Genomic DNA, 14363 nt, shown 5'->3' on the forward strand with positions numbered 1-14363 from the left:
GGCACGTCACATAGCTGGAACCCAAACTATCCTTATAAGTCTAAGATATCCTTAGTTCACATTTGATACGAGACCATAACATGCTCTTCCATCCGGTGTTTGATGCCCTCGTTAGAGTGGTTTACCCCTTTGTGTAGGATTCACGCAAATGATAGTGTCCCTAGCATGACTTTGATATCAATTATAATGGTCTTAAGTCTAGCTTTGGTGAGATATTGTCTGTTTATGTACTGGTCTCATGGGTTTTGTTTCATAAAAGACGTCTCACATAATTGGAGTCTAAGCCATTCTTATAAGTTTAAGATCTTCCTAATAGACATCATACCAAATGTAATGGTCTTGAGCTCAATTCCGGTGAGATATTGTATGCTTTGGTCCACTGGCCTCACAAATTTATCCTATAAAAAGCGCCTCATATAGTTGGAGTTTAAGCCATATTTATAAGCCTAAGATCTTCTTAGTACATATCTAATGTGGGATCGTGATACACTCTCGTCCGATTTCTAATGCTTTCGTCAGAGTGGCTTATACCTTTGTGTAGGATTCATTCACATGATAGTACCCTCAAGGTGGCTCTGATACCAAACCTAATGGTCTTAGGCTCAACTTAGGTGAGGTATTATATACTTTGGTTCACTAACCTTGTAGGTTTGTCGTATAAAAAGCTAGAGTGGTGTGATTGGAACTTGGTGTCAGATTTTTGTTTTTCCCAATTACTTTAACTCTAGAATAATAGTTGGAAACCTGTTTCGACAACCCAGATTGGGACAAGAAAGATTTCTTCTGTCCATATCATTCAAGTTAATCCAGACTGCGAGCTCCATTTCGAAAACAGCTACTAAAAAATCTCTGTATTTTTAATCTTTACTCCCCTTATTTGATGTCTTTGCTTTGTGAGAAGGTGCAAGTTTCAAACAAACAAATCCACATAAAATTGGTTTTGCACATAGAAAAGCTTTAAGTATATAACGTGCTAATAAAATTTATTCCAATATAACCAAATGAAACAGTGACTACTGACAAGAATTGTTTATGAAACATAACAAATATCAGGCCAAATAATTCCAATCCCACTGAGGAAGCTAACCTCTCCACACATGAAACAACAACAAATGCACAAAGAAGACCAAAAGCAAGCACTGAACTGCTAAAAGAAAGAAAGGCTCAATGGTAACACAATGGTCAATGAAGCAAATAGCGTGGAGATGAACAAATGAGGGGAGACTTCATCAGCAGAAGAAGGGCTCACTCCATTCGGGGCTTCCGTAGATGGCACCGGTGCGTGCAGGTGATGATGGTGCTCTTCGTGCATGTTGGGGGACGGAGCTGGTGAATCGGAGTGATGATGGTCGCCTTTGGACACACCCACCAGTACCAACATTATGAAGATGATGCAGATTGAGGCAAGGGGAGCAGATAGCCTTCCCATTGCCATTTCTGAGAATGAAACCTCAATGAGGCAAGAGTTTCTTCTTAGCTTGCTTTATATTGAGTCCTGGGCATGAGAGGAATTCATGATCTGGGGTGGTTAACACCTGTTTCCCTCCCCAGACCTTCCTTAGTTCAGTATTTTTCTTTATCACACATGGCACATGGAGAATGGCCAATCAAGTCAACCAGCCAGCCAGAGCAGTTGGTTGGATTTAGATTAGTTGTTTACACAAAGCCAGCCTGCAATTTCAATCCTCAACCCTGAGGAATTTTGAAGAAATAGTCTAAATGAGTTTTTGGTCGTTGTCACACAGCTAGGTTCTCTGAAGAAACATGGAAAGTCCCTAGAAAGTTGTATTTAGAAAATCATATGTGAGTGAATTTGTGCATTCTCATCGCCTCTTGACTGTCGGATCAAGATCCAATGGTGGGTGGATAAGGATCTCTACCTGAGACCCAAAAGCCTCCACAAGAATTTATGTTCTCATTGCTGTACATTAGTTTTAAAAAAATTCTCAATTAGTTTGAAAATGATGTGCTACTCATGTTCAGGGAAAGCACTGATATAAGTTTGACCTTTCTGAAAATATAAAGTAATCAAATACAAATTGTTAAACAGAGATTCAAATGGAGTTCTTGATTTGTTTAAGAGCATAGAAATGGGATTGTTTCTGGTTGATTATTTATATTATTGATCCAATGAATCCATATGCCTAGCACAGGTATGTACAGCCATTCTTGGGATAGATTAATCAATCCTTGCCTAGTTTTATGATGCAAGTGATTGATTTTAAGGTCATATTAGCATCTTCTATATGCTCTATCAATGATTAAATCTTAAATTCATATTACCACCTCATATCAAGTTCGACTCTCCAACATTGCACTGGCCAACATGTAATGACCTAAATGATGAGATAAAAAACTAGAGAGATGAAATCTAATTTTCACAAAAGATTTGACAAGTGAGATTATAACGAGGGCATTGATTTCTACCAGGTAAACATTAATTCAAACCCAATTGCCTAGTCTGGTAGGATGTCCCCAAGAGCATACTAGCAGTCAACCAAAAGGGAGAGAGAGAAAGAGAGAGAGAGATGGTTGAGCAGGCAAGGCAATCAATAACTCCAGGAAGCAGAGATTTGAATCTGGATGCACAATTAATTTTTGTGCTCAATTTTTTTTAGGAAAAGATAAGCAGTGCAACATTCATCATAACTCCATTACCCAAGACTTTTTTCTGCTACAACCCAACATTATTAACTGCATTCTGCTTACAGCTGCTCTATTATTATATAACTCGAGTTAAAAATATTTGTTTGCCATTAAATTCCTTCTGCTCCCTCTCCAGATTCTGTTGTTGAGGAGATGGAGGGAAATATAGAACGGTACATTTCATCGTACAACTTTGGGAAAAAAAAAAAAGGGGGAGGGGGGGGGGGGGGGGGGGGTGGGGGGGGGGTGGTGTTTCCTCTTGAAGCTTCTTTTCATATCGAGGATCTTTACTTTTCAGTTTGTGTTTCTTAGCGGAATGCAACGAGTGATTGAGATTTTTCTCCTTTCCAATATTTTTTTGGTTATTATTTTGGTATGAATGGATTGGTTGAACTTTAAGGTTGTTTTTAAGAGCATGAATCTTGAATCTTGGTTTTAAACCCATGTGAATTTGCAGGAAATTTAATACAATTTTGTTCTACATTTGTCCAAATTCACACAAATTCAAATCCAAAGTTGGACATCCAAGTTCCTAAACACTAATCAAGTGAGTGATAAGAATTCTTCATTCTGGATTTCTGGACAAACCAAATCCATCAGGCAATCTACCATCCATCTAGTTCAAGATGAGACTTTTCTTTATGTCTTCTATTCTCTATTGTGGAATTTTCTTCAACTTAAATGACAACTCAGAATCCTGAATGAGAAATGAACTAAACAATGTGGACACACATATCATCACTGTGGATCAACAGTGATATAGAAGTATAAGCTAAACATCAATGTAAAGAAGATCCAAACAATATGGTAGAGTAAACAAATTAAGCATTCAAAAATCAGATTATTTAGTACTGAACAATGTGCATATGTCATCATTGTAGATCAACAATGATAGAAGTTTAAGCTGCGCATCAATGTGAAGAAGATCCAACCAATGTAGTTGAGTAAACCAATTGTGCAATCAAAAACAGCTTATATAGGTCGGCCTCTAACACGAAGGCTAATGGCCCTCGATGCCATAGCCCTCAAGTTCGCTCTGGCTACCGCAATAGAACCTATGGCTTCTTGCTCAGGGTTCCCCCTAAAAGCCTCCATGAACTCCTCTCTCTGCAACCTAAGAGCTAATGCAGCATCCTCATCTTGGCTCAGCACCGCTGCTCTTTGCCTCGCGTTAATATCTCTTCGCCTCGCACTAACATCTCTCTGCAGCCTAAGAGCCAATGCAGCATCCTCATCTTGGCTCAGCACCGCTGCTCTTCGCCTAGCCCTAAGATCTCTTCTGCTCAATACTCCAGAAACCTGAATACTTTGATTCCGCAGATTGCTACTAGTGCTCACTTTTTCAGGGCTCTTGCGCCCAGCTTCTCGACTACTCGAGGTTCCGGCTGCCTTCCTTGCTTCAACCTCTGCTGGGAACAGAAGCTGTATGGTGTTCCAGAGAACTGTGTTCACTGTACAAGATCTTCCATTGCTGCAGAATTCACACAAAAAATAAATAAGCAATCATCTATCTTTTAAGGTAAATAAACCCTTTGTCACAATTTGCAAAGATTAACTTATTGGCTTGAAAGTCTTGCTGGGGATACCTAATTAGCTGCCTGCACTTGGGGCATCGCTTCCCGCATTTGTCGGCCGCAGATCGCAAACATTTCTTGCAGAAACTTGTGATTGAAGAGAAATAATTTGTAGTGATTGATCGACTTTATAACTGAAGGAGATGACATAAGAGAGAAATGCCCAATTTTCATTGCAACACGTAAAAACATTCTTTCTTACCTATGTCCACAAGGAGTGGTACTGGGTTCAAAGCAAATCTCCAAACAAATCTGCCAAGTGGATCGCACCCAATCAAAATTTAAGGATGACCCAGTTTCCCCTAATCCATCAAAATCAACCGCAGATAATAAGATGAAAAATAAGAAAATTCTTACTGCGCAGGAAAGCTCTTCCCTGAGTCTGTCCATGCATGGCAGAGCCGAGCTCGAGCAAGATCCATCGGCTCGAGCAGTTTTCTCATCCTCAGTTTTCTTCTCTCCATTCAGATCTATTTTCTCCCCTGCCTTCTTTTTCTCGCACTCTGCTCATCAGTAAGGTAAAAACTTGATTAAAAGACAAGAAAAATTAAAGCTTTAATAATTTCTTTCCTTTTAAATCGTTTCAAACCCTTACCTTCTTTAGCAGTTTCTTTTTCATCAAGATCAAGCACAGGAACAGGGGTCGAAGCAGGACTCCTCCTCTGAGCCCTGCGCTTTCTGAAACACAAAAATAGAAACCAAACCATTCTCAAAAATCAAAACAGAGTAATGGTAAATCAAATTTCCTTTTTACAAAAAGGGGAGTGATGGGTGAATGATCAGACCTTCTTGAGTTGGTGGGCGGAGTCTTGAACAGCAAGTCAGAGCGCTTCTTCTGCTTGTCCTCTCGATCCGGCGTGTCTTCTACAACAAGACTCGCAATCAGAATCGCCTCTTCGTCCCAGCCGGCCATGGCGGCCACCGACCGGAACCTGGGGCTGAACATTGTGTCGCTGCTTCCTCCGTTCTGGGATCTGGGGGGTTGTTTCGGCGTGTGGTTTTGATTCTGCTGGCTCTGTTTTTGTTCTTCCCTCGCCATGCTAAGTTCTTGTGGCTTCCTTGGGATGGAGAAGACAAACCTTTTTTCTTCTTCTACAGGAAAATGGAGAGGGCTTTTCTTTTGGGGAAGAAGGTAAGCGGAGAGTGAGTTGTCTCAACGGTCGAGTATTTTGAATTGGCTCTGCCTTCGGATATAACGGCTATGAATCTATGACCTAGTGAATAGTAAAGGAAAGGTTTAACCCAAAAGAAAGAGTGGAAAAGTAATTTTCCCATTTAATGGTGACCCATGAAGTGAAGATTACGCATTTAACCCTTGAAATTTCTTTTTATCATACATATTACTATATTGGAATATAAAATTAGAGATGAAATGCAAAGTTTTTCAATAAGTAATGAAAGAGTAATGTAATTTGTGACGACCCAGTTATAGGTTAACGTGACGATTAAACATAATAAGACCGATAGAAGATTTATGTAAGGTTCATATTGTTGGATATGTCTCAAAAAAATTGTCTCACATGAATGACATGAGTCCCACATAAAAGATATATGTCCTATATGATAAGGGCAATGAATGGACAGGTTATGGATTAACTTAAGGGATAGGTTTTGGAAAATGTTGTGAGATTAATGGTTGGAAGTTAGAGGGTTTTCTATATATATGTATATATTAGCTATTGTTATGGAGAGTAACTGAATGGGAATATAATATTCTGTAAGGTAATGAAATGGATGGATAACATATAGGAGTTGTCTTCTCTCTATCTTAACTCTCTATTCATTAGCACTATTCTCATATATTTGGTGAAGTAAAGAAAGAGATCGGGGTTAAGTGAGAGAAACGATTTCTATGGTTTCTACAAGTGTTCTTCTCGGTGAACATATTTTATGGCTGATTCCGGTATGTTCGTATATTATAGTTTCCTTTATTTTCCGCATGAAGGTAGTTTATATATGTGAAGATCATGATAATTAAAGTTCCTATTCAAGCAAAATAACGGTATAAATTCTTACACATATGCCCTGTTTGCTCGTTAAGTTGGCACATACCAAGTAACCTTTTTCTTTATTAAAATGCTGTGAAGTCATTTGATTTGTGGCATCTTTTCAATTGTTTCAATAATGCTATAGTATCGTATATTCACCAAAGAGAACAGTAAATCTTATTCCTCTCCTCTATCTTGGTTGCAAATCTCATTCCCATAAAATCTTATTTTTTAGAGCTAAATTAGCTCTATAATTTTGGTAAGTCGGACAAGAATGCTCTGTAACATAATATTATAGCAATGCTATAGTTATATAAATAATTATAGAATATTGCAATATTTAAAATGAAATTGATAAAAATAAATTATTATTTTATGATAATAAATCATCTTATAATATATTGTATTATCATAATCTAATTAATGAAATGCCTATCATGTTCATCTGAATTTTTTGAGACCTTATTATCCTGACGTTTTGGTTGATTAGATTATGATATGTTAGATTTTTTTCTTTTTTATTTTTTATTTTTGGATTTGTTATGATGAAAATTTTTAGAGATATGCATTTAATTTGATATGCAGTCTTAGTAGATTTTTAGGTTGAAAATATGACAAACTATTATAGTAATTATTTTTTTTGAAATCTTTGTCATTATTCTTAATTATTATATTGAACCAAATATTAACATAGTCATTATGAATAATTTCAAAATATTTTACAACATGAACTAAACAAAACTATTTTTATGGAACAGATGTACCATTTTCAAGAATAAAATTCTTTAAAACATCACGAAGATAAATTTTGTCTTGGTCTCATCATATATTTGCATTATAAAAAGCCGTTCAAAAACATGCTTTTGCCCATAATCCGTAGACAAATTAATTACATTACATTATGCAAAATTTAGTTAGTTTTTGTTTTACTTAATTAGATGGGCATTTGCCAATTCCATCATCATTTCCCCTTTCTCACATTGCATTATGAAAAATTTTAATTATTATGCCTTACTTAATTGGACGACCATTTGCCTATTCACCTTATCCTCTCCCATTTTGATTTCTAATCGATTGGTTTTTTTGGTATTAAAAAAAATTAAGAAAATGAAAGAAAAAATACGTAAAAAATTCAATTTTTATGTCTGATTATCAAAGAAAAGGAAAATAAAAATAAGTATTTAAAAAAATCAATTAACAAAAATTTTATTTTACACTTCATAAATAGTTGCTTTTTTTAAAATTTTTATTCAATTCAAAATAAAACTTTATTTTTAATATTTGATACAAAAAATACAAGAATATATATATATATATATATATAGTTCATTTCCACTTCTCTGTGTTTTGTTTTTGTTTATTTAGATTACAATTTCATCTTAAACCGTTAAAAAAACTAAACATATATTTAATTTAATTTAATATAAATAATATTATGTTCATATAGCTATTTAATAACTGATGAATAAGTTGAAAGTAGATATAAAACTCATGAAAGAGGAGCAAGGGCAATGGCAGCATTGGGATTGGAGGTGTCAATGGCATCATGGGTGACAAGGGCTTCCATTTGAAAAATACAACAATAAACTATTTTTCTTAGTTTCTTTTTCTTTTTTCCCTAAAAAAGATATAAAAATAAAAACTTCAAATTGAGTTCGAAACAAGATTAATATTAGGTTTTGAATGTGAATTTGGATAATTTTTTTTGAAAAATTAGGCATAATTTTATATTAATATTAGGCACCAATGAAGGGAGTTATGAGGTTCGGGAGAAAGGGTAAACTAAGTCGTAGGTATATTGGATGATTCAAGATTCTTGAAAGAGTGGGTCTAGTTGCCTATCGTTTGACATTACCACCGGTCTTATCTAAGATCCATTACGTATTCCACATTTCTATGTTGAGGAAATACGTGTCAGAACCCTCGTTGTAACCACAGTGTTCCTCTGCCATAAGTGAGGGTAATTAGTTAAATTGGAAGTATTTTCGTTAAGGATGGGAGGCAGGGGAATAGCAAATTTCAAGGATGAAATTTTTATAAGGAGGGGAGAATGTAATAACCCTAAAAAGAGATATAGAAGATTAGTGGAGTGGTTTCTAAAAAAAATTAATTAATTAATTAATTAATCGGATTTTAAAAAAAGAAAAAAATAATAATAATAATTAAAAGTTATTTTTATTTTTATTAATAAAATATATTATTATTAATTAAATATTATTATTATTATTATTATTATACTCTCCTGAAGCTTCTTTAAGCTTCAGGAGGTTCTTTTTTTTCTTTCTCTTAGAAGACCCTGCGCCCCTTTCTTTCTTTCTTTCTTTCTTCTTCTTCTTCTTCTTCTTCTTTTCTTTTTCTTTTTTGCCTGCACACAGACACTCTCTCTCTCCTCTCATTCTCTCTCCCTCTCTCCTCAATTTTATGGTGGATTCTCGCCCAATCGAGAATCAGAAGATACCGTTGAGTTCCATTCTTTGCTGTCGTCATTTCTACCAGAGCGGATCGGTGTTAGAAGCGGCGTAGTATGGAGATTATGTGTGTGTGAAGTTCCTACTAATGTCGTTGGGAAGGTATGCTCAGTATGGAGACTATATGTGTGTGTGTGAAGTTCCTACTGATATCGTTGGGGAGGTATGTTCAGTATGGAGATTGTATGTGTGTGAAGTTCCTACTGATGTCGTTGGGGAGGTATGCTTAGTATGGAGATTGTGTGTGAGTGAAGTTCCTACTGATGCCGTTGGAGAGGTATGCTCAATATGGAGACTGTGTGTGTGTGTGTGTGAAGTTCCTACTGATGCCGTTGGGGGGGAGGGGATATGCTTAGTATGAAGACTGTGTGTGTGTATGGAGTTCCTACTGATGCCGTTGGGGAGGTATGCTCAGTATGGAGATTGTGTGATTGTGTGAAGTTCCTACTGATGTCATTGAGGAGGTATGCTCAGTATGGAGGTTGTGTGTGTGTGTGAAATTCCTATTGATGCCATTGGGGACGTATGCTCAGTATGGAGACTATGTGTGTGTGTGAAGTTCCTACTGATGCCGTTGGGGAGGTATGTTCAGTATGGAAATCGTGAATGTGTTGAGAATTGGAATTATGTGATTTAATATATTATGTAAAGTACATAAATGTGAATTTATGTATACATAGATATGTAATGAGTTAAAATGGGAAATGATTATGAGAAATAAAAGAGTGTGTGTTTAATAAAATAAATAATTGGGGCGAAATGAAACTCTCCGTCTGAGGGCTTACTGAGTAAGGTGAGTGCCCTGATAGGTATCAGATGTGGCCATTCTTAACTGCATAACGTGTTAGGGCAAAGGGAAGCTACCTGTATGGGCGGGTAATTTTCCCTATTCTCAGGAACTTTAGAGGAAATTATGTGTGTTGGAAATGAATAAACTTAAGTAATGATTTTAAAGCTTATAAAAACTTGTGTTGTATATCTATATGATTATGAGAATGTGAATATCGATGTATTTTCTCAGATGAAATGTTGTTTTGAAAAGTAAAGTATGTTATAACTGAACTAATTTGGTCACACACTGTAAATATTTTGTTCCTTCTTACTGAGATATGTCTCACGCAAATTATCTAAATTTTTCAGGAAATAGAGACCGACCGAGGGATAGAGCTCCGTTATTGTGGGGAGTTGGAATCTTGATATATAGGGTGAGTTTGGACTAGGGAAGGGTGATTCCCTAGAGTTGTATCGTTTTTGGGTATGAGATAGTATTGTGTATATATATGTATGTTGATACTCTGGGTATTGTATTCTGACTGATATATATATATATATATATATATATATATATATTATCTTCTGTTGTTAGGTTTTATAAATAAAATGACTTTTTACCCCGTACCCAATGCGGTTCGGGTCATACGAGTGGTAGTAGGGTTGTTGACATGACCGATTTGTAAATGTTATGGATGTTGATTGATGACGAGTGAATATTTATTTATTAGTAGAAAGAAAATTATACCAAAAATCGGGGCGTCACAATATATATATATATATATATTTCATTTCCACTTCTCTGTGTTTTGATTTTGTTTATTTAGATTACAATTTCATCTTGAACCATTAAAAAAACTAAACATATATTAAAGTTATTTTAATATAAATAATATTTTGTTCATATAGCTATTTAATAACTATTAGTAAGTAGATATAAAACTCATGAAAGAGGATGGCCAGAGGCAAGGGCAATGGCAGGGATTGGAGGTGTCAATGGCATCATGGGTGACAAGGGCTTCCATTTGAAAAATACAACAATAAACTATTTTTCTTAGTTTCTTTTTCCCTCAAAAAGATATAAAAATAAAATCTTCGAATTGAGTTCAAAACAAGATTAATATTAGGTTTCGAATGTGAATTTGGATAAATTTTTTTGAAAAATTAGGCATAATTTTATATTATATTTTATTCAAGTTCATATAAATTAGTTAGATAAACGATACAAACAAGTTCTAAGATTTTGCAAAAAAAAAAAAAAAAAGACAACATCAATCTCCCTTGAGATTTAAAAAATTATAGAAACCTCCCTTGAAATCTCAAGAATTCTAAGGGTCTCTTTTGAAATTTGTCAAAAAGACACAAATCTCTCCTTATATTTCACGAAAAGACAAGTTTTTTGAGTAAATATTTTTATCTTTTTGAAAAATCTTTAGGGAGGTTTTAAACTTTTAAGAAGGTCAATGAGAATTTTAAAACCTTAAAAGAGGTGCGTATCTTTTGTACTAATTATTTTACCTTAGAATTCAAACTCCCTAACCCTCTTTTGCACCCCCTATACTATGAAGCTGGGTAGTGCAAGATGTTAGATGGCTCATCACTCCACACAAAAAAATAAATAGTATTATGCACATTGCACCCTCTTTATCATTTCTTTCCCTCTATTATTAATCATATATACAAAAAATAAAAAAAATAAAAAAAAATCCCATCTTCTAATCCACCCCTCTACATAATATTAGAGAAAATTTTGAAAATAAAAAAGGGAAAGAAGGAAAACAAATGGGCATTCCCAAAAGTCACAACAATCCTCTGTGGTATCTTCTCCTCCTAATTTTCCTATTCGATTCAATCAAAAACTCATTTTTTTGTTGTTCATCTTCTTCCTTTTTTTGCCACGGTAGACGTTGGCTTTGTGGACGTTTAAATATTTTCAGTACTTGATCTCGAAGGCCTGTATCTGTGACCTCGCAAAATTGGGTAGACCAATCGGATGGCTTGATAGGTCTAGTTCCCAAGCCAGGAGCACGATCCTTTGATCCCACATTTTGTTCGTCTTGCCAATCCGCCACATAAGTTGCTACCCTTCTATAGAACTTTTCTTTAAACACTTCCCACACTTGGTATTTGTAGTGATTAATAACCATCATTGACCTATTAACATCTATAAACTCGAATCCGTCACTCAAGTGAAAATGGTGCACCACATTGATCAATGTAGAATTGAGTGCATCTGGCCTTATTATGCTCTTGTGCCTCTCAGGTTTTGCCATTCGACATGTGTATCCTACCGTTACACCCCTTGAAGGAGCATTTTTTAGCCCAGAGGGCCCAAAACTATAACATGGGGTTCTTATCTCACCAACCCTTTTGGACTTCGTCTGATTCTTAAGAATGCCGTGCAAATGTAGACCCGATGGCAAGTGAAAGAACTCATCCACATCAATGAACCCAACCCATTCGCAAGAGTCCCGAGCCCGAATCGCACAATGGGCGAACCCGGCTTCTTGGGTCTTGATCCAAGGCCACATGTGTCTCGAAACATTAAAATTGGCATCCTCGAGAGAGTTAATCACTTGATCGATGTCGTCATCACTATTGTTATCATAAATGAACCATCGGTTTACCCCAATTTGGGCATGGTACATGATCCATTCTCGTAAGAACCGGGCTTGGTTACGAACCATGGTACACACGCACATTTCGTGTCGGGCTGGGTCAGGTTCGGGTAAGGGTTTCGGGTGGGCAATCGAGGGCACAGTGCCCTTACCCTTGATCCTAACCGAGACCTTAATCGAATTCAAAATCCTCTGTGAGCCATTCAACACGCTCAGAGGCGTTCTGCACCGTACGATCTCCTGAGCGACGGACAGAACGTCCGATCTTAATATGAACTTCGGCTTCGTGAAATTCCAGCCGTACACGCACTCAAATCTGGATGGATTGGCGACCCTCTCTGGCCTTAGATTAAGGCCTTTGACGAAGACGACGGTGCTGTTGTCCCGATCGATCACAGTATCGTACGCCAGAAAATCCCAACGGTAGGTGGGCCCGGCCGATAGATGACCGTTGGTTTTCAGGGCAACGGATACAGAGTCGCCACGTGGAGCCAGTGGACACCGTGCGATCTGTCCTTCGCCGTCGCCGTCGATGATCACGGGCTTGAGCTTCGTGTGGGGCTGGGACGAGTCAGCCGAAACGTAGACGCAATCGAGGTCCTTCTTGGTAAATAAGCGAGCTGACGGAGGGTGTATTAGGAAAATCAGCGCCTGGTCGGGGAAGACGACCGTTTCCTGGGCGGAGAGCGCCGGAGCCGCCGCGGACTCGCCGGAGATAGCTCGCATCGCCGGAGTTCGCCATGTCGAGACCAGTACTGGTTGAAAAGTCCCTGTTCAGAATTGGAAACACAGATTTTAATTTAGAAATTAATTACGATTAGAGAAAATTTGAAAACCCCAAATTTTCGGATATGGAAAAAGGAAACTTTCAACGGAATTTCAAAATTTGAAACTAACCCAGATAAGAAGATTGCAAGCAAAATCAGAACTCATCGACATTAATGAAAAACTATGGACAGAGGAAATTCAACAAAGCTTATGCACTCGAAGCAAATATACCATTAGAAGAAACAGTAATTGCGAAATCGTTTGAAGAAATCAGCAAAAACGAAGAACGGGAGATTGGATTACCTCCGAGGATGAGGCGGAAAGTGGAGAAGGTGAAACCGGTGAAGAAGACGCAGGAGATGACGACGAAGATGGTGCACCAGAAAAACCTGCTCCAGGAAAGGAACTCCCGTTTTCTACGATCTTTCATAACTTCCGGAGCCGACGATCGGAACGGGAAGCCTGCCGAAAGAAAACCTCTGCTTTCTTCTTTTCATTCAGGCGATTCTTCTTCTTCTTCTTCTTCTTCTTCTCCTTCTTCTTCTTCTCCTTCTTATTTGAAATTTTGTGTAAAATTTCTGCGCTGCAATCGAAATTGGTGTTGAAAATTGGAGGAGAGAGGAGAAATTGGGAAGAGAAGACTATGAGAATTATGGAAATTAAGGTCGCTGCTGAGCTACTGGTGGGCGTTTCGAGCGTTCATGTCGGATTTATATGAGGTCGTTAAAGTTCCCTTGTGGAGTACTCTTCGGATGCTCTCTGATTTTTCTGGGTTGCCACTCCCCCCAATGTTATCTTGTGCCACCTCAGCCCTAGCCAGGAGAAAATATTTGGTACGCTTCATCCCGACTGTTTCGGTGTCGCCATGTGTTCCATGTCAAATAGTTATTAACTTCTACTTTAAATAAAATGAAAAAAAATTTAAAAGTTAGATATTTTGGGGTCCCGTGGCAGCACGAGATTGGCTGAAATAAGTAGGACCCATTTTGCTTCCTCTACTGTGAACCCGTCTATTGTAGCATAGCATTACTCCAAGTAAAATAAGTTCCTTCTTTATGTATGGACAAATGGCAAAAGATGATTGGCTCTAAATTTCAATTCATATATGAATTCATACCCTAGGTATGGCACATATTTTCTCTTCTCCCGGGGACATGGTGAATGTTGCATTCACTTGTGTGGACTTGCACAAAATTTATGTGACACTTGAAATTCAAAAATTATTTGATATTATATTAATATTTAGATTATTAGAATATGGACTGAAATATTTTGATTACTTGTTTGAGTTTAACTTATAGATTCAAAATGACTCCATGTATAAATCTTTCTTAATTTAAAATATATGATTATAGTAATATCTAGTAATTCGATTTTAAAATTTAAGATAAGGCAAATAAGAGTTAAAAAAGAATACATTTTGTATTCATTGTCGAGTTTAAGAATAACTTTTTATTCTCTCTTTTAGATAAACATTGTTTTTTTTTTTGAAAAAGTAACGACATGGTTCAATTTGCTCAGTCTTTTGAA

General features: G+C 36.7%; 1 protein-coding gene across 1 annotated transcript; it reads right to left on the bottom strand.

Annotated features, from left to right (window-relative positions):
* Positions 1–3456: 3456 nt before the first annotated feature.
* On the bottom strand, positions 3457–13692 carry LOC131167514 (glycosyltransferase family 92 protein RCOM_0530710). The gene is made up of 9 exons (XM_058126318.1): positions 13137–13692; positions 11251–12835; positions 10678–10682; positions 5006–5372; positions 4816–4898; positions 4578–4723; positions 4423–4472; positions 4233–4307; positions 3457–4117 (listed from the first exon to the last, which is right to left on the bottom strand). Exons 1-9 carry the CDS (start codon positions 13261–13263, stop codon positions 3619–3621), a joined length of 2937 nt encoding a protein of 978 aa, XP_057982301.1. The 5' UTR covers positions 13264–13692; the 3' UTR covers positions 3457–3618.
* Between the last annotated feature and the right edge of the window lie 671 nt (positions 13693–14363).

The sequence above is a fragment of the Malania oleifera genome, chromosome 11 (genome assembly GCF_029873635.1).
Source record: "Malania oleifera isolate guangnan ecotype guangnan chromosome 11, ASM2987363v1, whole genome shotgun sequence".
NCBI lineage: Eukaryota > Viridiplantae > Streptophyta > Magnoliopsida > Santalales > Ximeniaceae > Malania > Malania oleifera.

What these genes read in the sequence shown, in the direction of transcription:
- LOC131167514 (XM_058126318.1), bottom strand. Translation starts at nt 13,263, where the DNA reads ATGAAAGATCGTAGAAAACGGGAGTTCCTTTCCTGGAGCAGGTTTTTC. An exon ending in ACCACTCCTTGTGGACATAG is followed by an intron (nt 4,308 to 4,422) that starts GTAAGAAAGAAT and finishes TTCAATCACAAG; the next exon opens with TTTCTGCAAGAAATGTTTGC. An exon ending in AAGTGCAGGCAGCTAATTAG is followed by an intron (nt 4,118 to 4,232) that starts GTATCCCCAGCA and finishes TGAATTCTGCAG; the next exon opens with CAATGGAAGATCTTGTACAG.